A 21,966-nucleotide genomic window follows, 5' to 3' on the forward strand; every position below is an offset into this window, starting at 1 on the left:
AAAACTTTGTCTTTCACAGACAATACTCATACCGACAGAGCTGTTCAAATGGTTCAAATGGCTCTGAGCACTATGGGACTCAACTGCTGAGGTCATTAGTCCCCTAGAACTTAGAACTAGTTAAACCTAACTAACCTAAGGACATCACAAACATCCATGCCCGAGGCAGGATTCGAACCTGCGACCGTAGCGGTCTCGCGATTCCAGACTGCAGCGCCTTTAACCGCACGGCCACTTCGGCCGGCGACAGAGCTGTGAAGGCATGACTTGCGATTAATCCTCACAGTTATGCTCGTGCCACTGCCTCTCGCCTTCATTCCAGTGTTTCATATCAACACACACTCCGTTGCAGAATGAAAGATTCATTCTGAAAATAAACTATTAGGAGCGACTGAAGCCATTTCTACGCAATATCTTTTCTTCCAGGAGTCCAGAAAGCTGTGAAGGAGAGTTTCTGTGAAGTTTGGAAACAAGGAGAGAATTAACGACGGGAGTAGTGCTACGAGGAGTAACCAGAAGGCAAGCCTTGATAGCTCAGTCGGTAAGGGCATTGCCCGCGAAAGGCAAGGCAGAGGCTGAAATCCTGGTCCCGGTGAGGCACACAGTTTTAGTCTGTCAGGAAGCTTCACATCAGCACGAATTCCGCTCCAGAGTAAGATTCATTCTGCAAGTACTGAGTGTCTAACTACTCACTGGCAGTTGTATCGCTGAAGCCCACGCAATACTCGGCGACCCTCAGGCGAGTAGTGTGAACAGCGGCCGCTGCGAGCTGCGGCGCCACCGTCGCTCCGGCAGCGACTTGGCGAGAACGCGGCGGGCAGTGTGGATGGCCACCAGTCTGCCGCACCATGCCTTCCAAAGGTGAGTGCAGCCGCGTCGCTACCGCTTGCGCGTGCAGCTGCCGCGTCTAGCGTTTTCGCTCCACGCCACGCTCTACACGCGACGTTCCGTATACTTCCACTGTCTGCTTAAAACTTATCAGTAATGCCAGTTCGTTTATAATAGGTTTTTCTGGTTTTGGAATTACAGGGAATGCAATGAAGTCTTCGGAAGTTTGCTACCGATATTAATGTAGCGGTCGGCTTCATCCATGTCCAGGCCGGCCAGGAATGATGTGCTGTAGTAGAGATATTTCTCTTAAAGTTGACGCTCCACAAGCCATTCATAGAGCTTTCCTTTGCAATAGTTTGGTAGCAAAGGACGACGACCAACATGTCTATAAGGAATCAGTCAATCTGCTATTGCGGCATGCTCCTGTCATGTATGGAAAGCATATTCATTACAATACAATTTTAAATAACCGTCACGTAAGTTTAGAAATTATTTTGCATTCACGTAGCGTAACTCCACTCTTTTTCGTAGCAGAGATAATGAATCGTTTGAGGAAAATATGAGCCGGCCGCTGGTGGCCGAGCGGTTCTGGCGCTACAGTCTGGAACCGCGCGATCGCTACGGTCGCAGGTTCGAATCCTGCCTCGGGCATGGATGTGTGTGCTGTCCTTAGGTTAGTTAGGTTTAAGTAGTTCTAAGTTCTAGGGGACTTATGACCTCAGCAGTTGAGTCCCATAGTGCTCAGAGCCATTTGAACCATTTGAGGAAAATATGAATTCCCAGCCAGTTACTGTTCCCTGAGAAATAAGTTCGATAAAAAATTCAGTTTGCTTGAACACTTAGGTACGTAATATGTCGCTGTATGAAGAAATGTTTGTTTAAACACAATTGCAATGAAAATAATTCAAACGCAACTGTCCTTCAGTTGACAATGTTGACAGAGAGTAATGGCATTTATATGTAGTATGATGCTTACGAGTCTTAAATGAGCGCAACGAGCTGTACAAGTTTCCACATTGATATAAGACCTTTTGCAAACATGTGCAAATCTGACACGTAACTTTCGCCGCGCGACGGGCTTAGCGGTGTGAAAAATGGTCGCTGATTTGGTGTGCGTCTTGGCACAGAGATGTCGCTGTTGTTCGCAAACAGAGATTTGTCGTACAGAAGCCGTCCGCGTGCTCTTCGGCAAAGTGTGCAGCGTCTGATGAGGTTCCGTGAAAGTTATTCGGACATGATTAAGGAAGCAAACAATAATTAGCACTTGCTGTTGACATGACGTGAAGTTCAAGACTTTCGTATTGCTGTGTTTCTGTGAATAATAATTGATGTGAATTGAGGGATCCATCCATAAAACGCATGGGCAAGTGTGAAAAGTGCCATTAATTTCTCGATGCATGAGATAGTACGGTGTACCGCGCACTGTTAACGAGAGTAATCGACCCCTCGGTATTAGGGTGACAGTGAAAAACTTGCCTTCAGCTAACGACAAAAACTGCTGTCCTTCTTCGAGATTTGCCGACTGTTAAAATTTCGTATGGAACAGAAGAAGTAATGTCTGGTGATGGCTTTATCGTCCATGCACCGTTCACCGTTGAACATTGAATCATTATTGCGTGTTAATTTACTTGCTGTTTGTATGCAACAGCAGAAAAAGTGTACTTTATGTCTGTGATGGTCAGGTAAGCACTCGAATTCGCTCTCAAGCAGCAGTGACAGCCAAAGATTACGAATTTTCTTCGAATTCTTGTATCAGAAGACGGAGAAATGCTTTGTTGATGACAAGTTCGTGTGACAAGGTTCCCATGTAATTACGCATATCTCACAGCGCTATTGAGTTGCGTTTACAAACAGTTCTAAGTTGGTCCAACTATCAGGTAGTCATTTTAAGTTCGACGATACCACTGGTGATCTTCGAAAGAATTAGGATACTTAGCTTATCTGCTCGGTACAGCGTTGCACGTCTAAGGCTTCCACTGTATTAATCGCACATGCACGTGGTTGGATGAAAGCAAATGGTATAAATCCTCCACTATCAGCCTGTCATGCCAGCAATGCTGAATTGTCACTGCATCCGCTGATAAATTGTATTCAACTGTGCAAACAACTCTCGGATGGTTATATCTGCCCGGTGCTGTAGTATTATTGTACTTCGAAGTATTTTACTGCGATAATGAGTGTTCTTCATGTATTCGGCGTTTGCCTATTACGTTCTCTCGGTTGAAATTATTTATCTTTCCTCCATCTCCTGCACAATGAGTAATAATTCATAATTTTTTCTGGCGTCATCGTCTTCCATTCTTGTGAAATTCTCGTTCTTGTTGTTCCCTTATTCCTTAACTTTGTCATTTAAGCTTTTGTGTCCCAGTTCTACCTCTGATGTCACTATTCCTCCTCCTATCGGATAGTGTGTACCCAGTCACTCTTCTTAGGAATCGCATATCCGATGTTTGTATTCTTTCTTTATAACTTTTTGTTACAGTCCACGACTGACGTCGCTGTATTATTGTGGGTACTGAATTAGTTCTGTAGAACTTAGGTCCAGTTGTCTTTCTTACTTTAGCTTTGATGGTTCCATAAATTGTTCCGTAAACGTAATTAAATCTTTCTACTTTCTTTTGTATGTCCATTTCTGTCGTGAATTAGACAATAGGTTCAAACGGTTCAAATGGCTCTAAGCACTATGGGACTTAACATCTGAGGTCATCAGTCCCCTAGACTTAGAACCACTTAAATCTAACTAACCTAAGGACATCACACACATCCATGCCTGGGGCAGGATTCGAACCTGCGACCGTAGCAGCAGCGCGGTTCCAGACTGAAGGGACTAGAACCGCTCGGCCACAACGGTCGGCTAGACAATAGGAAGTTGAACGAATTAAACAAGCATAGACTGAGGTTACAAAAGTCGTGGGATAGTGATATGCACATATACTGATTGCGGTAGTATCATGTAAACAAGGTGTAAAAAGTCAGTGTATCGGCGGAGCTGTCACTTGTACTCTGGTGATTCATTCGAAAATGTTTCCAATGTGATTATGGCCGGCGCGTGGGGTAGCCGTGCGGTCTAGGGCGTCTTGCCACGGTTCGCGCTGCTGCCCCCGTCGGAGGCTGACAAGGGTCTGCCGACAATACCAAATTTCAGGCATTACATCTCACCACAGACAATGCAGTCGTCGACGGCCTTCACTTAACATCCGAGAGGAGCAGCATTAGCGTAGAGTCGTCAGTGCTAATAGACAAGCAACACTGCGTGAAATAACCGCAGAAATAAATGTGAGATGGACGAAGAACATATCCGTTAGGACAGTGCGGCGAAATCTGATGGCCGGCCGGTGTGGCCATGCGGTTCTAGGCGCTTCATTCTGGAACCGCGTGACCGCTACGGTCGCAGGTTCGAATCCTGCCTCGGGCATGGATGTGTGTGATGTCCTTAGGTTAGTTAGGTTTAATTAGTTCTAAGTTCTGGGCGACTGATGACCTCAGAAGTTAAGTCGCATAGTGCTCAGAGCCATTTGAACCATTTTTGAAATCTGATGTTACGGGATATGGAAGCAGACGACAGACACTAGGGCCTTTGCTAGCAGCAAAACACCGCCTGCAGCCCTTCTATTGGACTTGTGACAATATCGGTACTGGAAAACCGTGGCCTTTAAGTTGCTAAGAGCTGATGGTAGGGTTATAGTGCAGCGTAGACCCCACGAAGCCATGTCCTAAGTCGACAACAAGGCACTTTGCAATTTGGTGGTGGCTCTATAATGGTGTGGGTTGTGTTTACATGGAACAGACTAGGTCCTCTGGTCCAGCTGAACCGATAACTGACTGTGAATGGTTATGTTCGGCTACTTGGAGATCGTTTGCAGCCATTCATAGACGTCATGCTCCCAAACAGGAATGGAATTTTTATGGATGACACTGCACCATGTCACCGCGCCACAATTGTTCGCGATGGTTTGAAGAACATTCTGGACATTCGAGCGAATGATTTGGCCACCAGATCGCGCGTCATGAATCCTATCGAACAATCAAGGTACATAATCGAGAGGTCAGTTCGTGCACAAAATCCTTCACCGACAACACTTTCGACTTATGGACGGCTGTAGAGGCAGCGTGATTCAGTATTTGTATAGAGGACTTCCAACGACTTGTTGAGCCCATGACACGTCGAGTTGCTGCTCTACGCTGGACAAAAGGATGTCCAACACGATATTATGAGAGATCCAACCACTTTTGGCTCCTCATTGTATATTTCAGACGATTATGTTGTTGTGGTCTTCAGTCCGAAGACTAGTTTGATGCATTTCTCCACGTCACTCCGCCCTGTGCAAGTTTCTTCATCTCCGAGTAACTGCTGCTTTGGAGTGACACATTTTTCATAGCATTGTCATCCGCGGCATCCTTACAGCACAGCGGTACGTCGACGATATTCTACCCCCAGTTTTGTTGCCATTCTTGGCAAGCCATCCTGGGCTTACGTTTCAGCAACATAATGCGCGCCCACACTCGGCGAAATGTTGTGCTGTTTGTTTTCGTGCTTGCCAAACCCGACCTTGACCAGAAAGGTCGTCGTATATCTCCCCAATTGAGAACGTTTGGAGCATTATGGAAAGGGTCCTCCAATTATCTAGGAACTCTGACGATCTAGCATCCGAACTGGATAAAATTGGGCACGAAACCACTCATGTGGACATCTAACAACTCTGTCAATCAGTGTCAAGTCGAATAACTGCTTATAAGTGCCAGAAGTTGACAAGCGGGTTACTGCCTTGCGCAAATTGTAGAGCTCTTTTTCTTGAATAAATTATCCATTTTTTCTGGCATTCTAATCACATGTTCGTCTGTACATGTACTTCAGATTTACCGATTTCCGTCTAATTCGGATAATTCATTCGAAGTTCGTCTTTTCTTTTTGTGTTAGAGCGTAAGTTGGCGGCATTAGAATCGTTATTCAATCAGTCGTAAATACTGATTCTCCAATTTTCCTCAATAGTGTTCCTCAAAAACGCCTCGTTTTCCCTTCAGGTATTCCAATTTGAATTCACGAAACATATCCATATAATCTCGTGCTGATCGAACCTGCTTGTAACAAATATTGCGGCACGGCTCTGAATTGTTTCAACAGGATACTAACCATTATCCTGTTATTACGAGTTCAGCATTCTCCTAGGGTCTATAACAGGACGAATATCAGAATGTACTGAATGTACTAACTCTTCCCTAAGATTTCCTTTCCCATCCTGACAATTCCGAGCGTATGCTGTCTTTGTAACGACACTGATTACTTCTCATCTTCCTGCTTTTCTTTGTTCCTACCATTTTCACTTTCCTTTGATACGCTTATGCAATACTCATCCACTTATGAATTTTAAAGGCACGTAATACATCTACATCTACATCGATACTCTGTAAATCACATTCAAGTGCCTGGCACAGAGTTCATCGAACCACCTTCACAATGACTCTCTATTATTCCAATCTCGTACAGTGCACGGAAAAAACGAACACCTATATCTTTCCGTGCGAGCTCTGATTTCCCTTATTTTACTATGGTGATCGTTTCTTCTTATGTACGTCGGCGTCAACAAAATATTTTTGCATTCGGAGGAAAGAATTGGTGATTGAAATGTCGTGAGAAGATTCTGCCGCAACGAAAAACGCCTTTGTTTTAATTATGTCCACCCCAAATTCTATATCATTTCAGTGACACTCTGTCCCCTATTTCGCGATAATACAAACGTGCTGCCCTTCTTTGAACTTCCTCGGTGTACTCCATCAGTCCTATCTGGTAGGGATACCACAACGGTATTCTAAAAGAGGACGGACAAACTTAGTGGCCGGCCGGAGTGGCCGAGCGGTTCTAGGCGCTACAGTCTGGAACCGCGTGACCGCTACGGTCGCAGGTTTGAATCCTGCCTCGGGCATGGATGTGTGTGATGTCCTTAGGTTAGTTAGGTTTAAGTAGTTCTAAGTTCTAGGGGACTGATGACCTCAGCAGTTAAGTCCCATAGTGGTCAGAGCCATTTGAACCAAACGTAGTGTAGGCAGTTTCTTTATTGGATCTGTGTCATTTTCTAAGTGTCCTGCCAATAAAACGCGGTCTTCGGTTAGCCTTCCTTACAACATTTTCTGTGCATTCCTTCGAATTTAAGTTGTTCGTAATTGTAATTCCTAGGTATTTAGTTGAATTTAGGCCTTTAGATTTGACTGATTTATCGTGTAACCGAAGTTTAACGGATTCCTTTCAGTACTCATGTGGATGACCTCACAGTTTTCGTTATTTACGGTCAATTGCCAATGTTTGCACTATACAGATATATTTTCTAAATCGTTTTGCAATGTGTTTTCATCTTCTGATGACTTTATTAGTCAATAATCGACAGAATCATCTGCAAACAACCTAAGACGGCTACTCAGATTGTCTCCTAAATCGTTTATATTGATAACGAACAGCAAAGGGCCTATAACACTACCTTGGGGAACGCCAGAAATCACATCTGTTTTACACGATCTCTTTCTGTCAGTTACTACGAACTGTGACCTCTCTGACACGATCTCAGCCGGCCGAAGTGGCCGTGCGGTTAAAGGCGCTGCAGTCTGGAACCGCAAGACCGCTACGGTCGCAGTTTCGAATCCTGCCTCGGGCATGGATGTTTGTGATGTCCTTAGGTTAGTTAGGTTTAACTAGTTCTAAGTTCTAGGGGACTAATGACCTCAGCAGTTGAGTCCCATAGTGTTCAGAGCCATTTGAACCATTTTGACACGATCTCACGAATCCAGTCACATAACGAGACGATATTTCATAAACACGCAATTTCACTACAAGCCGCTCGTGTGGTACAGTGTCAGAGGCCTTCTGGAAATCTAGAAATCGGAATCAATTTTAAATCCTTTGTCAAAAGCACTCAGTATTTCGAGTGAGTAAAGAACTAGATGTGTCTCATAAGAACGATGTTTTCTAAATCCGTGTTGACTGTGTGTCAATAGACCGTTCTCATCGATGTAATTCATAATGTTCCAACGCAATATATGTTCCAAAATACTGCTGCGTATCGACGTTAATGATAATGGCCTGTAATTTAGTGGATTACTCCTACTACCTTTCTTGAATATTGGTGTGACCTGTGCAGCTTTCCAGTTTTTGGGTACCGATCTTTCGTCGAGCGAACGGTTGTATATGATTGTTAATTATCAGCATTCTCTGAAAGGAACCTAAATGGTATACAGCCTGGACCGGAAGACTTCCTTTTGTCAAGTGACGTAATTGCTTTACTAATCCGAGGATATTACTTCTTATTACTCATGTTGGCAGCTGTTCTTGAAACAAATTCTGGCCTATTTACTTCGTCTTCTTTGCTGAAGCAATTTAGGAAGGCTGTGTTTAGTAAATCTGCTTTGGCAGCACTGTCGTGGATAGTATTTCCATTGTTATTGCGCTGAGGAGGCATTAATCGTGTCTTGCCGATTGTATACTTCACGCACGACTAGAATCTCTTTTGATTTTCTGCCAGGATTCGTGACAAAGTTTCGTTGTGGAAACTATTATAAGCATTTTGCATTGAAGTTTGCGCTAAATTTCGAGCTTCTGTAAAAGATCGTCAATATTGGAGATTTCGCGTCCGTTTAAATTTGGCATGTTTTTTCCTTTGTTTCTGCAACAGTGTTCTGATCCGTTTTGCGTACCAAGGAAGATCAGCTTCGGAGTTTGTTAATTTATTTGACATAAATCTCTCAGCTGCTGCTCATACTATTTCTGTGAATTCAAGCCACATCTGGTCTACACTTACATTATTAATTTTGAAGGCGTGGAGATTGTCTCTCAGGAAGGCGTCAAGTGAATTTTTATCTGCTGTTTTGAATAGGTATATTTCTCGTTTATTTTTGGAGAATTTGGAGGTTACGATACTCAGTCTCGCTAGGACAACCCTGTGTTCACTAATCCCTGTACCCGTTTTGACAGGATGACGGTGGATGCCTATAATAATTCATAAGGTCTGGAAGCATGGTTCTAAGTAAGTAATAATACGCAAAGAGGTGTGTAGTGTTCTGTATGGGTGATACTATAAATTTGGGGTATGGATACCGCGATCCCCCAGGCCCCCTCCCCAAGCCGACTTTCTTTCAGATATTTCCCGCCTTTTAGGCATTATTTCTTTATAAGCTGTTTTGTCGGATGTTTACATTTTGAGAACAATGGCTGTTGTTCTATAAGGTTTATAATTTGAACAGCAGCCAGCCACAAGTATGGTTTAAAAAGGTTTATTTGAATCATACCATGACTGATATCGGATATGTTACAAATCCATCATCAGATGGTTGTTACAGTTTCCCTCGTTTCCTTGCTGGAGCCTCTTTTTGTATTCATTATTGGTTCGCTGCTCTAGGATAGACAGAAAACTTTTTGGTTACAATTCGATAAAATTTACAAGAGATTTAGTTTTTCTGCCTCTACTACAACACTCATGAAATTGTTTTAAAGTTAGTAAAATGTGAAATGTGGTAAAAATTTCTGTACTGTGTAATTCTGTGTTTAATTTTAAAATTCGTAAAAAATATAGAGATATTATTTCACTCAGAATTATGCAGGAAGTTTGCACCACATTTCATGTTTTACTAACTTGAAAATTTTGATAACAGGTCAAAAGAACTAAATCTCTCGTAGATTTTACCAAAGTGTGAACAAAAAAAATTCTGTCCATCCTAGAGACAGCAAACCAATAACAAATACAAAACGAAGCCCCAACAAGAAAACAAGGAAATCTGTAACAACCAACTGAAGATGGATTTGTAAGAAATCCTAAATCGGCCATGATTTCATTCAAATAAACGTTTTCAGCACTTGTGCGTGGTTGCCGTTTAAATTATAAACATTTTTCACTACACTTTTATGGCGACGAAAGAAAGAGGCATAAGTTACTTCCCAAGATTCCTTTCACCTTCAAATGCAATATTTGAACAAGGAAGCGATCGCATAATTTTACGCGAAATGTCTCCCAACGTAACGGCAGTAAAGGCAACAGCATGGTTCTTCTATCGGCGATAAAATTTTCGCACGGTCTCGTTTATGGGTACTGCGAGCTGCAGGCTGCAGTCATACGCCAGAAGGGAGCTGTGCAGTTGAGACCTCTCACTTTCCTCGAGAACTCTTATGTCCAGAGACTCTGATACTGGTAGGTGACATAGCTTGTCTCTAGACGGCCAGATGTATGGCATGTGATTACAAACGCAATAAGAATGTTACTATTTCCTTTTTAATAGGGCCAAATTCTACCTTTTTGTCACCATTTTCAGTTATTGCATTCATCAAATGCTTGAAAGTACCAAAGTCATAGGGTTCGATGAGAAAATGCGATAAATATGCGTTTCAACCGGTTCGACGAGAAAAACCGGTATTATTATTTTCAGAACCGTCGTAGCAAACACTGGTTCCAGAAGATGTATCTCGTCAGGATTCTATAGTAGATCAACGTATTGCCAATACAAAGAGAGAGAGAGAAAGGGAGGGAGGGAGAGAGAGAGAGAGAGAGAGACAGAGAGAGAGAGAGAAAGTGTGTCAGTAGTTCTTGTAAACATTTCAACAGTATTCAGTTGCTTTGATGTTATGGTTGTTTGAATACTATGAAATGTGAACGATAAAATAATAGTCAACAGCACACATGTAACATTTTCCTGTATTCCCGATTCGTTAATAATAGCTGAGTGTTTGGTATCGTCACTTATACATCTGAGAAATGAAATATATATTCACGACAGACACGTTTCGCTCGTAAGTTGTAAAAGCATCATGAATGGTTTGATATTCCACCATGCAAGCAATGTGATACCCAGAGGAACTAGTGGCCAGTTATTACACTGCAAGAACAAGAAAATTACTAGTGCCAGTGCAAAAATATAAGAAAAATTGTAAGACAGTACCACATTTAATCGTAAACGAGACACCCTATACCTAAACCAAAACAAGCAGATATGTGTAATACATTACTTAAAGTAACCAGATACAGAGATTTGTATACAATATAACATGAGATTACCTAAGACAAGTCTGTAAATAAAAAGAGATGCGTGTGTGGCATAAATACCCATCCTGCAGTTGTGCAGGGGATGATTCTGATCACTTAACACCTATAACCACACAGGCAGCTTATAAACTCTAAAACAGCTGAATAAAGTTTACATTTAATGTTACATTTTCCGAAATGTTACCAACAGCTTCAATCGACATTTAACAACACGTAGTTCTTTGGGAAGATTTATGTTGCTTTTTGTTATGACGGAAGAGTTCTTAATCATCATGAACAAATCGTCTTTTATGTTTATGTTTAGTGCTTATAGTTTGCTATTCATACAGATCACTACAAAAAATTAAATGCAATTTGATTCTGACACATGTAACCAAGTGGCAAAGGTACATGGACATCGCAATCTGTAGTACGAGAAATGTGTGATTCAGCGGACGTGTCAAATCATGTGGTCAATATAAACGAACTCCTTTGGGCTATAGAATCGTTTTCTGTTCTATAACTTAAATGACATTTGTTGCTAGTAGTGAAACAATTTGCCTATGTTCTATGTAAATGACACCTAATAGGCTTTTTTCGCCTTAATAAGACGTTTGTATGTTGTTGTATGTAGTATGTTAACCAGGGACCTATAAACGACGGAGAGGCTCCGTCCCCGCCGCAACCGCAGTGGTCCACAACCCCACGACGACTACCGCAGTCCACTTTACCCCTCCGCCACCCACACCGAACCTAGGATTATTGTGCGGTTCGGCCCCCGGTGGAACGTCTCACACCAGACGAGTGTAACCCCTATGTTTGCGTGGGAGAGTAACGGCGGTGTACGCGTACGTGGAGAACTTGTTTGCGCAGCAATCGCCGACATAGTGTAGCTGAGGAGGAATAAGGGGAACCAGCCCGCATTCGCCGAGGCAGATGGAAAACCGCCTAAAAACCATCCACAGACTGGCCGGCTCACCGGACCTCGACACAAGTCCGCCGGGCGGATTCGTGCCGGGGACCAGGCGCTCCTTCCCACTCTGGAAAGCCATGCGTTAGACCGCTCGGCTAACCGCGCGGGCAATAAGACTTTTAGTCAAATAACGTCGACCGTATCGCGACTCTCATTTAAAAAGTGACAATACTGAAGGTAGTACTAAGAATGAGGTGTGTATCGGCACGGCCTGGGAAGCTTCGTCAGTGAACATTATTGACACACAGGTGAACAGCTAGCACCGGCATATTTCTAACGCTCTTAACTGCATATGTTTCGTGAAGAAACGTTACGGGACTATCTTAGGCGGCTCTAAATTTCTACTTGTCTAAGCTATGCACACTTCCGTATCGTCTTTATTGTTCTTTTCTGATACAGCCTGTAGAAATTTATCTTCTCCGTTAAAGAACTAGCTCTAGATAAACAGATAGAAATTTAAATTTGTCTAGTTTACATATTTGTTTGTATTCTTTACTAGGTATAGACGGGAAATCGATCTGGTATAGAAAGTGAAAACAAAATGCGACAGTGCACCAGCCCAATGGTAGTCACATAAAAACAGATTCTATTCGGGTTTGGCTCATTTCCCTGTCTCTCTCTCCCTCTGTGTGTGTGTGTGTGTGTGTGTGTGTGTGTGTGTCTATGCAGGTTCGGCAAAGTAAAACTGTCTCAGAAAATATTTAATGTACCTTAAGACAGGCAACCCAACTTAAATCATCCGTTCTGGATATGGATGATGTAATTTGAGTTGCCTGTCTTAAAGTGCATGCAATATTGTCACTGTATAGATAGCGTACGCCAACGGCGGTTCCCGTCAGATCACCGAAGTTAAGCGCTGTTGGGATTGGCTAGCACTTGGGTGGGCCACCGGCCGGGTTTGCTGAACGCTGTTGGCAAGTAGGATGCACTGAGCTCTTGTGAGGCTGACCGAGGAACTACGTGATTAAGAAGTAACGGCTCTAGTCACGAAAACAATGGTCGGTAGAGCGGTGTGCTGACCGCATGACCCTCCACAACCGCTTCCAGTGACGGCAGTCGGCTGAGGATGACACGATGGCTGGTCGGTACCAATGGGCCGGCATGTTCGGACGGAGTTCGAGTTTATATACAGGGCGTCCCAGGAGAAATTGACAATATTCAGGGATTTGGCAGGAACATTTGAAGAAAAAAATTTCATATGGACGTAATTGTGCCGTATTCTGAATTGTTACCCAGCCAGAACACATTTAAGGTAAATTTGTTTCTGTGCTAGTGGCACGCACGTAACTGTCATACCCACCCATCCTCTTTATCATTTTATTGTAGCACAACCCACCTCGTTGCTTTCAATATCTTTTTGCTCGAAATGTCTTTCTGCCACGAAACTAGCCTGTTGAACGCGCAGTTGTCAGTGGTGTGTCGTTAGTGAAGTAGTGTGAGGGACTGAGAGTGTATCAGAGAAGCATCGGTTAACTGCGTTTGTACACGCGCTGGTTAAAATGTCACACATCTGCACTAATGAAAAACACGAGGGTTGCCCAGAAAGTAAGGCACTGCATTTTTTTCTTCAACAATTCTTTATTGAACATAATGAGAATTACACACACGAAAGAATGGTGTTTTATCTACACACCCTATTTTTCCATGTTATCTCCATCCCGTTCTATGGCCTTCCTCCAGCGCGAAAGAACGGCATGTATGCCATGTCGGTACCAATCCTTGTCCTGATGGCGGAACGAGTGCTTCACTGTGTGAATGGACTCCTCATCGTCCTCAAAATGTGTTCCACGAATGGTATCCTTTAATGTCCCAAACAACTGGAAGTCCGAGGGGGCTGCGTCAGGGCTGCAGGGTGGATGGGGTAACACTGCCCAACCCTGTTTTGCGATGCGTTCAGCAGTCCTCAGACTTGTTTGGGGCCGAGCGTTATCGTGTTGCAGCAAACATCTCCTGGGTTGCTGTAGCGCCGAACTCGCCGGAAGTGCGTCTTGAGTTTTGTTAATGTGTTGACATATGCTTCTGAATTGATGGTACCGCCTCTTCGCATCACATCACTGAGAATCACACCTTCACAGTCGCAGTATCCGGTGATCATGACTTTACCGGCGGAAGCAGCTGCTTTGAAATGGGAATGACACCATTCCATCGACTGTCGTTTTGTTTTGGACTCAAAACTTAGGTTTAATGACCTGTCACAATCCGAGACAAGAAGACCTCCCCCTCGGCTTCAAAACGTTGCAACAAATCAAGACAAATATTTTTTCAGTGCGATTTGTGATCCACCGTTAGACACCGCGGGACCCGTCGTGCACACTTTTGAATATCCAAGAGTGCGGATAATTGCATCCACGCTACCTTTTCTGATTGACAGATGCAGCGCCAACTGCCGAGTCGCAATGCGTCTGTCCTCGCGAATTACATCAGCTGCCTGCAACATGTCAGGTGTGACAGCCTTGGATGGTCTCCTTCACCGCTGCAAATCGTGGAGCTTCGCCGAACCGCATTCTGATGATCACGTTCTCCGTGCCCAGCGACTAACAGTACTTCTGTCGACAGCAGATGCTCCATAGACTTTGCACAAGCGTTTGTGAATATTTCCCAGTTTCTTTCTCTGCAGTGAGAAATTCAATGACGGCAAGCTGCTTGTAATGTACATCACCCACAGACACCATTTTGAAACTGTCCTGCAGCTACGCTATCTGTCGGAAGTGACCGAAACTTGGCGCGCTCACACAGGAGACTTCAAACAATACATACGTAACCTTTCCTTTTCGCATTAGTAGCATTGTTTTCTAAGGTAAAAATGAGGAGAATTACTTTCTCAACAACCCTCGTATGCAAATATGCAGTATGATAATGGCTTCTGCGATGGCAGTACACCTGCTGCTGTCGAAGAGTATCGACGACGCTTTCCGGATCGTCGAGTGTCTACAATTGTTTTTAGCACAGCGCGTGAAACTGGTGTTCTCCCAAGCTTTCATTTTTCATATGAACGCGTAGTTCAACAACCTGTGCAGGAACAGCAACATTGTTAAAATGGTGCAATGTAGTCATACTACCAGCACACGACATTAAATGTGTTGTTATCTCGGAAACCATTCGGAATAGTGCACATGTCCATATGAAGCTTTTGCTTCAAATGATCGTTCCTGTCATATCCCTGAAACTGACCATTCCTGTTGAAAAACATTGTATAATGTTAATTCACGAGACGAAACTTGGCAACAATATAGAATTCGTGCAATCCATTTAAACACAGTTTCCTACAAAGCCTATACATTCGAACTTAGAAATGCTAAAAAAAAGGAAAAGATGGTACTTGATTCGTTTTATAAGAATAAAAAGCAAGTCTAAATTCCAGGTTCTTTTTTTCTTTTCTTGACCTGTTTCGATAATCGTAATCATCATCTAATCAAACTTAATTCAGCCAGGCCACATCAGGAGCTGGTGCTCGGAACAACTGCATACTACCGAAGGTTAGCCGTCGCCAACTGTTCGTTCTCTTTCCTACAGAGAGGTAAATTTACTTTTAGAATAATCGAGTCAATTTACTCCTAATTCAAACGTATGTTTGTAGCCGCGTATTACAATCTCCACGTGAATTACGTAGGTAAATTTATTTTCCGAAACTCTAGGTCTATATATAGTTCAGATACTGCGTCACTCCCAATTGTGGGTGAAATTGACCGATGATCTGTGATGTGATAATTGTCGATTGTTTATCACTCTGTGCTGAAACTTTATCAATAATTGAAAAATTATTCTGGCAAAGTAATTAAATTTTAATACTAATATCAGAATAAAACACAAGGAAAATTTAAGGATAGAAAGATGTGATCACAAATTTGCGATATGAAATTCTGAAGAGACCCGTTCTTTTCTTCTTTAGCACTAAAAAATAGCTGACAACATTGTGTTTTACCATGACAACCGTGAATCCAGTTTATCATGGTTCCTTTGGGAATTTTATACACTCAGATAGCCCTGTCAGTGCTTCTTGATCCTTTTAAAATTTCTGCGAAACACGGTTCTAAAACATCCAGACTATATTTCTTCAGTTCATACTATTTGCGTTTGTACTTACGCGGCATTTTCACACTGACGGCTCTTACAATCTCAATAAAAGATACCTGTGGCTTACGTGACAAATTCATAACATATAGACACTTGCAACAGTGACTTTATCTCTCCACCAGTAGACTGTTAAGGGCAGCTGTTTCTATGACCATGTGTCACATTGTTACTGCCTTCATTAGCTCACATTCTTGCTGCATTCAGGAATGTTTTTTCATAACCGCTGAAGAAAAAGCGGTCAGTTTCACCGCGATTCCAGCAAGAATTTGCTGTGTTAAATGTGCCTATAAATAGATTAAATTTCGTTATGGTTGGAGTTGGCGTTGTGGAGGGTCATAACATAACATACGCTAAGAATTAGACACGTCAGTTGTTTTATGCCAGTCTCAGGAATAAAAGTTTTAATGCACTAAAAAAGTTAAAATTGTCATTCCTCCCGAAAACGATTAATATTCAGACAGGTTTGGAATACCGTCCATTTAGCTATTGCTACGCATCAAGAACTTTTGCACAGTAAAAATACTAAATAAAAAAAGGGGGAGCACCGTGTGATCGAACGTTGCCGTATTGTGCGATGAAGCTTTCGCCCTTTACGCCTACGTAAGAACGCAAAAAAGCGTCAGTAACACCTGCAGTGACTAGCACAGTAACAAACACACGTGAGAAGACAGACATCGGCGTACAGATATAGCAGCTCTGTGCAAAGACATTGCATCGTCCAGCTGCGTACCTATAAATGGCGGTTTTTAGATAATAAAGTGGCTCTCGGCCTCGACAAAAGAAAAATCGATTGTTTTCCCTTCGCACAATGAACTGTGAATAATCTTCCTCCTCCATTCACCTACCTTCCACATCACCACATCATAGCAAGTTCTTTTCTTTTTCTTTTTCTTTTTCTTTTTCACGTCAACCCTTGCTTAAACATATTGTTGTCTGCTGTGTGCGAATACGCAAGAACGTTGAATCCGGTTCTAGGCGCTCAGTTCGGAACCGCGCGACTGCTACGGTCGCAGGTTCGAATCCTGCCTCGGGCATGGATGTGTGTGATGTCTTTAGGTTAGTTAGGTTTAAGTAGTTCTAAGTTCTAGGGGACTGATGACCACAGATGTTAAGTCCCATAGTGCTCAGAGCCATTTGAACCATTTGAACGTTGAATCACAGGTAATTTCCGTGTGGTAATTATGTACAGCAATCTGCTGTCAATTGCTTTGTCTCAAAGTTATTATTGTCATTGTGTTCCACAATACTGTACGAAAAGCTGTTCAAGTTAGTATCACAAATATTTGTTGAAATAACATTTCAGCATACCACATGACAGTCTTCAGCTTTATAATGAAGCAAGTATACACCCGTGAGCAATCGAATTTCTTAGTAGTATGAAGTACACTCTGTCACCTAGTCGATTGTGGTGAGACGTCATATTGGCTTCATGAGGGACTGAAAGCGGTGGGAATACATTTTGCTCAATGACCTCTCAACCGATACCTACAACGTAGAGTGCGCGTGGACTAACGTGGCCCAGAAATGCGTAGTCGGCAGGGCACTTGAGGGGAGAGCAGCAGTGGCGGGGGTTGTGGACAGGTGCTGTAGGGGAAATGCTGAGTGCTGGAGGGGAAGTGTCGTTCTAAACTGAATGTTACGCTTACATTTTTTGTAAATATTAACTGGAGCCCCTCCACATCCACTCTTGCGTGATGACTATCGAAAAAAGTCTATTGCCACTTCGGCTTTTGTTAGCGCATCTAAAAAGAATTCCACTGCAAATGCAACAAAAGCAGTAATTTATTTCCACTTAGCTTCATAACCATTTGTAACTCTCAGAAAGCATCATGAGTGGCACATTTTGAGTAAAACCTACATTTTAGTTGTTGCCATGTTAAAATTTGCTTCTTTTGCCAAAACATAGCGAAGTTTATACAGTGTCACCTCACTAACATATCGTGCAGATGCGATTGCACGAGTATTCTGAAATGGTGGTTTATTAAGTTTATTAAGTAAAGCACCTATGAAGTGTAATGTCAATAGCTCACGAAAAACATCCTCAGTACAAAGATAAGCGTGTAATGCTTTGACTTACGTTGTTCCAAAACACACAGCATTTCTCATTTCTGTAGCTACTGATCGCCCTTAAATATATCGTTCTTGTGCAACACAGCTAGCTCTTTATTCCCATGAAGTAATGAGGGCTGTCGACAAGGGATCTCAGATCGATTCCATATTCCTAGTTTTCCAGAAGGCTTTTGACACCGTTCCTCACAAGCGACTATTAATCAGATTGCGTGCATATGGAGTATCGTCTCAGTTGTGTGACTGGATTCGTTATTTCCTCCCAGAGAGGTCACAGTTTGTAGTGATAGACAGTAAATCATCGAATAGAACAGAATTGCTATCTGGCGTTCTGCAAGGTAATCTCATAGGCCCTCTGCTGTTCTTGATTTACATAAATGATCTAGATGATAATCTGAGCAGCCCCCTTAGATTGTTTGCAGATGACGCTCTAATTTACCGAGTAGTAAAATCATCAGACGATCAATTCGAATTATAAAATGATCTAGAGAGAATTTCTAGATGGTGCGAAAAGCGGCAAAGAAAAGTGCGAGGACATCCACATGGGTACTAAAAGAAATCTGATACATTTTGGGTATACGATAAATCGCACAAATCTAAGGGCTGTCAATTAGACTACATACCTAGGAATTACAGTTACGAGCAACTTAAATTGGAAAGACCACATAGATAATATTGTGGGGAAGGCGGAACAAAGACTACGCTTTGTTGGCTGAACACTTAGAAGATGCGACAAACCCACTAAAGAGTCAGCCAACATTACACTTGTCCGTCCTCTGCTGGAATATTGCTGCGCGGTGTGGGATCCTTACCAGGTAGGTTGACGGAGGACATCGAAAAAGTGCAAAGAAGGGCAGCTCGTTTCGTGCTATCGCACAATAGGGGTGAGAGTGTCACTGATATGATACGCGATTTGGGGTGGCAGTCACTGAAACAAAAGCGGTTTTCTTTGCGGCGAGATCTATTTACGAAATTTCAGTCACCAACTTTCTCTTCTGAATGCGAAAATATTTTGTTGACACCCACTTACGTTGGGAGAAATGATAATAAAATAAGAGAAATCAGAGCTCGAACGGAAAGATTTAGGTGTTAATTTTTCCCACACGCCATTCGAGAGTGGAATGGTAGAGAAGTAGTATGAAAATCGTTCGATGAACCCTCTGCCAGGCACTTCAGTGCGAATTGCAGAGTAACCCAGTAGATGTAGATGTAGATGTAGAAAAATTGCTGTCTTTCACCGAAAGAGTCTGTTGTTAGTGGAATAACACGGTAGATAATGAAGTGTTGCATAATAGCCATATGGAAAAATACCTTCCTCTTTGTGTGCTGTCATACCCCAAAATCTCATTTCGATAACTCAAATCGTTAATGAAATACAAGGAATGTTGTGGATATTTCATCCTGGCTTTATTGCTCGTGCGCGCGATCGCAAATGAGTCTTCTCCCAAGTCTAAACAAAAATTCAATATGTTAGCTAAATCTCATATGCAGCAACATATTGTTTAATAATCACGAAGTGCAAAATAATAGCGACCCCAGTTTTCATTGCAAAGTTTTTCGAATTGCGCGCAGTGTCTTACTTACAAGTGAATATCACAATAACTACGGCAATTAGCGAAATGATGGGCACGTCATCATGAAGCTGATACACAAAGCTATAAATAATGCAAAAATGAATTTTTTTTACCGAATAGTTTCTGTGAAATCGTTTGAGAAAGACTGCAGAGCGTGTGCCTCGATGCTGTCGTCACAGACCGACCGAAAGCAGCTACCAGCGGCCTCTTCCGAACAGACGTATGAACTCGCACAGCGCTTCAGACGAATATTGCTCACTCTGCATCGGCCACCACATCCTGCGTGGACTCTACGATGATTGGAACAAGGTGCACAAATTTCGCCCTTTGGCTTCCCAGATTTTCAGATTTGCTCTGTAGGACTGTGGAGATACGTTTTTTGGTCTACATCTACATCTACATCTACATGATTACTCTGCAATTCACACTGAAGTGCCTGGCAGAGGGTTCATCGAACCATTTTCATACTACTTCTCTACCATTCCACTCTCGAATGGCGCGTGGGAAAAAGGAACACTTAAATCTTTCCGTTCGAGCTCTGTTTTCTCTTATTTTATTATCATTTCTCCCTACGTAGGTGGGTGTCAACAAAATATTTTCGCATTCAGAAGAGAAAGTTGGTGACTGAAATTTCGTAAATAGATCTCGCCGCAAAGAAAACCGCTTTTGTTTCAGTGACTGCCACCCCAAATCGCGTATCATATCAGTGACACTCTCACCCCTATTGTGCGATAACACGAAACGAGCTGCCCTTCTTTGCACTTTTTCGATGTCCTCCGTCAATCCTACCTGGTAAGGATCCCATACCACGCAGCAGTATTCCAGCATAGGAATGGCAACTGTAATGCAGACTGTCTCTTTAGATTTGTGCGATTTATCGTATTCCCAAAATTTATCGGATTTCTCTTAGTACCCATGTGGATGAATTCGCATTTTTCTTTGTTTAGTGCCAATTGCCACTTTTCGCACCATACAGAAGTTCTCTCTACATCATTTTATAATTCGAATTGACAGTCTGATGATTTTACTAGACGGTAAATTACAGTGTCATCTGCAAACAATCTAAGGGGGCTGTTCAGATTATCACCTAGATCCTTTATGCAAATCAGGAACAGCAGAGGCCCTATGACACTACCTTCCGGAACGCCAGATATCACTTCTGTTCTACTCGATGATTTACCGTCTATCACTAGGCCGCGTGGGATTAGCTGAGCGGTCTAAGGCGCTGCTGTCCTGGAGGTTCGAGTCCTCCCTCGGGCATGGGTGTGTGTGTTTGTCCATAGGATAATTTAAGGTTGAGTAGTGTGTAAGCTTAGGGACTGATGACCTTAGGAGTTAAGTCCCATAAGATTTCACACATATCTGAACATTTTTTGTCTATCACTAGGAACTGTGACCTCTATGAGAAGAAATCACGAACCCAGTCACACAACTGAGACGATACTCCATATGCACGCAATTTTATTAATAGTCGCTTGTGAGGAACGGTATCAAGAACCTTCTGGAAATCTAGGAATATGGAATCGATCTGAGATCCCCTGTCGACGGCACAAGAACGATATTTTCTGAATCCGTGTTGGTTATGTATCAATAAGTCATTTTCTTCAAGGTCATTCATGATGTTCGAGTACAGTATATGCACCAAAATCCTACTGTAAATTGAGGTCAGTGATAGAGGTCTGTAATTCAATGGGTTACTCCCATTTCCCTTCTTGAATATTGGCGTGACCTGTGCTGCTTTCAGCCGGCCGGTGTGGCCGTGCGGCTCTAGGCGCTTCGGTCTGGAACCGCGTGACCGCTACGGTCGCAGGTTCGAATCCTGCCTCGGGCATGGATGTGTGTGATGTCCTTAGGTTAGTTAGGTTTAAGTAGTTCTAAGTTCTAGGGGACTGATGACCACAGATGTTAAGTCCCATAGTGCTCAGAGCTTTCCAGTCTTTAGGAACAGACCTTTCGTCTAGTGAGCGGTTGTATATGATTGCTAAGAAAGGCGCTATCGTGTCTGCATTTCTGAAAGGAACCTGATTGGTATACCATCTGGACCGGAATACTTGCCTTTCTTAAGTGATTTGAGTTGTTTCGAAACACGTAAGATATCTACTGTTATGTCACTCATGATAATAGCTGTTCTGGTTTCGAATTCTGCAATATTTTCTTCGTCTTCTTTCGTGAAGGAATTACGGAAATCTGTATTTAGTAACTCCGCTTTAGTGGCACCATCATCGGTAACGTTTCCATCGCTATCGTGCAGTCACGGTATTGACTGTTTTTGCCACTGGTGTACTTTACATACGACCAGATTCTCTGTGGGTTTTCTACCATATTTTGAGACAATGTTTCATTGTGGAAATTATTAAAAGCTCTCGCATTGACGTCCTCACTAAATTTCGAGCTTCCGTGAAACTTAGCCAGTCTTGGGGATTTTACGTTCTTCTGAATTTGGCATGCTTTT

At 42.7% G+C, this 21,966-nt stretch overlaps 1 protein-coding gene across 1 annotated transcript in view; it reads left to right on the forward strand.

Annotated features, from left to right (window-relative positions):
- The first annotated feature begins 738 nt into the window (after positions 1 to 738).
- LOC126236380 (uncharacterized transporter slc-17.2-like) overlaps positions 739 to 21,966 on the forward strand; it is a 311,147-nt gene continuing 289,919 nt past the window's right edge. The window contains exon 1 of the mRNA XM_049945638.1: positions 739 to 861. Coding sequence (XP_049801595.1) covers positions 849 to 861 — 13 coding nt within the window. The 5' untranslated portion in view covers positions 739 to 848. The remainder of the gene's footprint in view (positions 862 to 21,966) is intronic.

Source organism: Schistocerca nitens, chromosome 2, assembly GCF_023898315.1.
Source record: "Schistocerca nitens isolate TAMUIC-IGC-003100 chromosome 2, iqSchNite1.1, whole genome shotgun sequence".
Classification (NCBI taxonomy): domain Eukaryota; kingdom Metazoa; phylum Arthropoda; class Insecta; order Orthoptera; family Acrididae; genus Schistocerca; species Schistocerca nitens.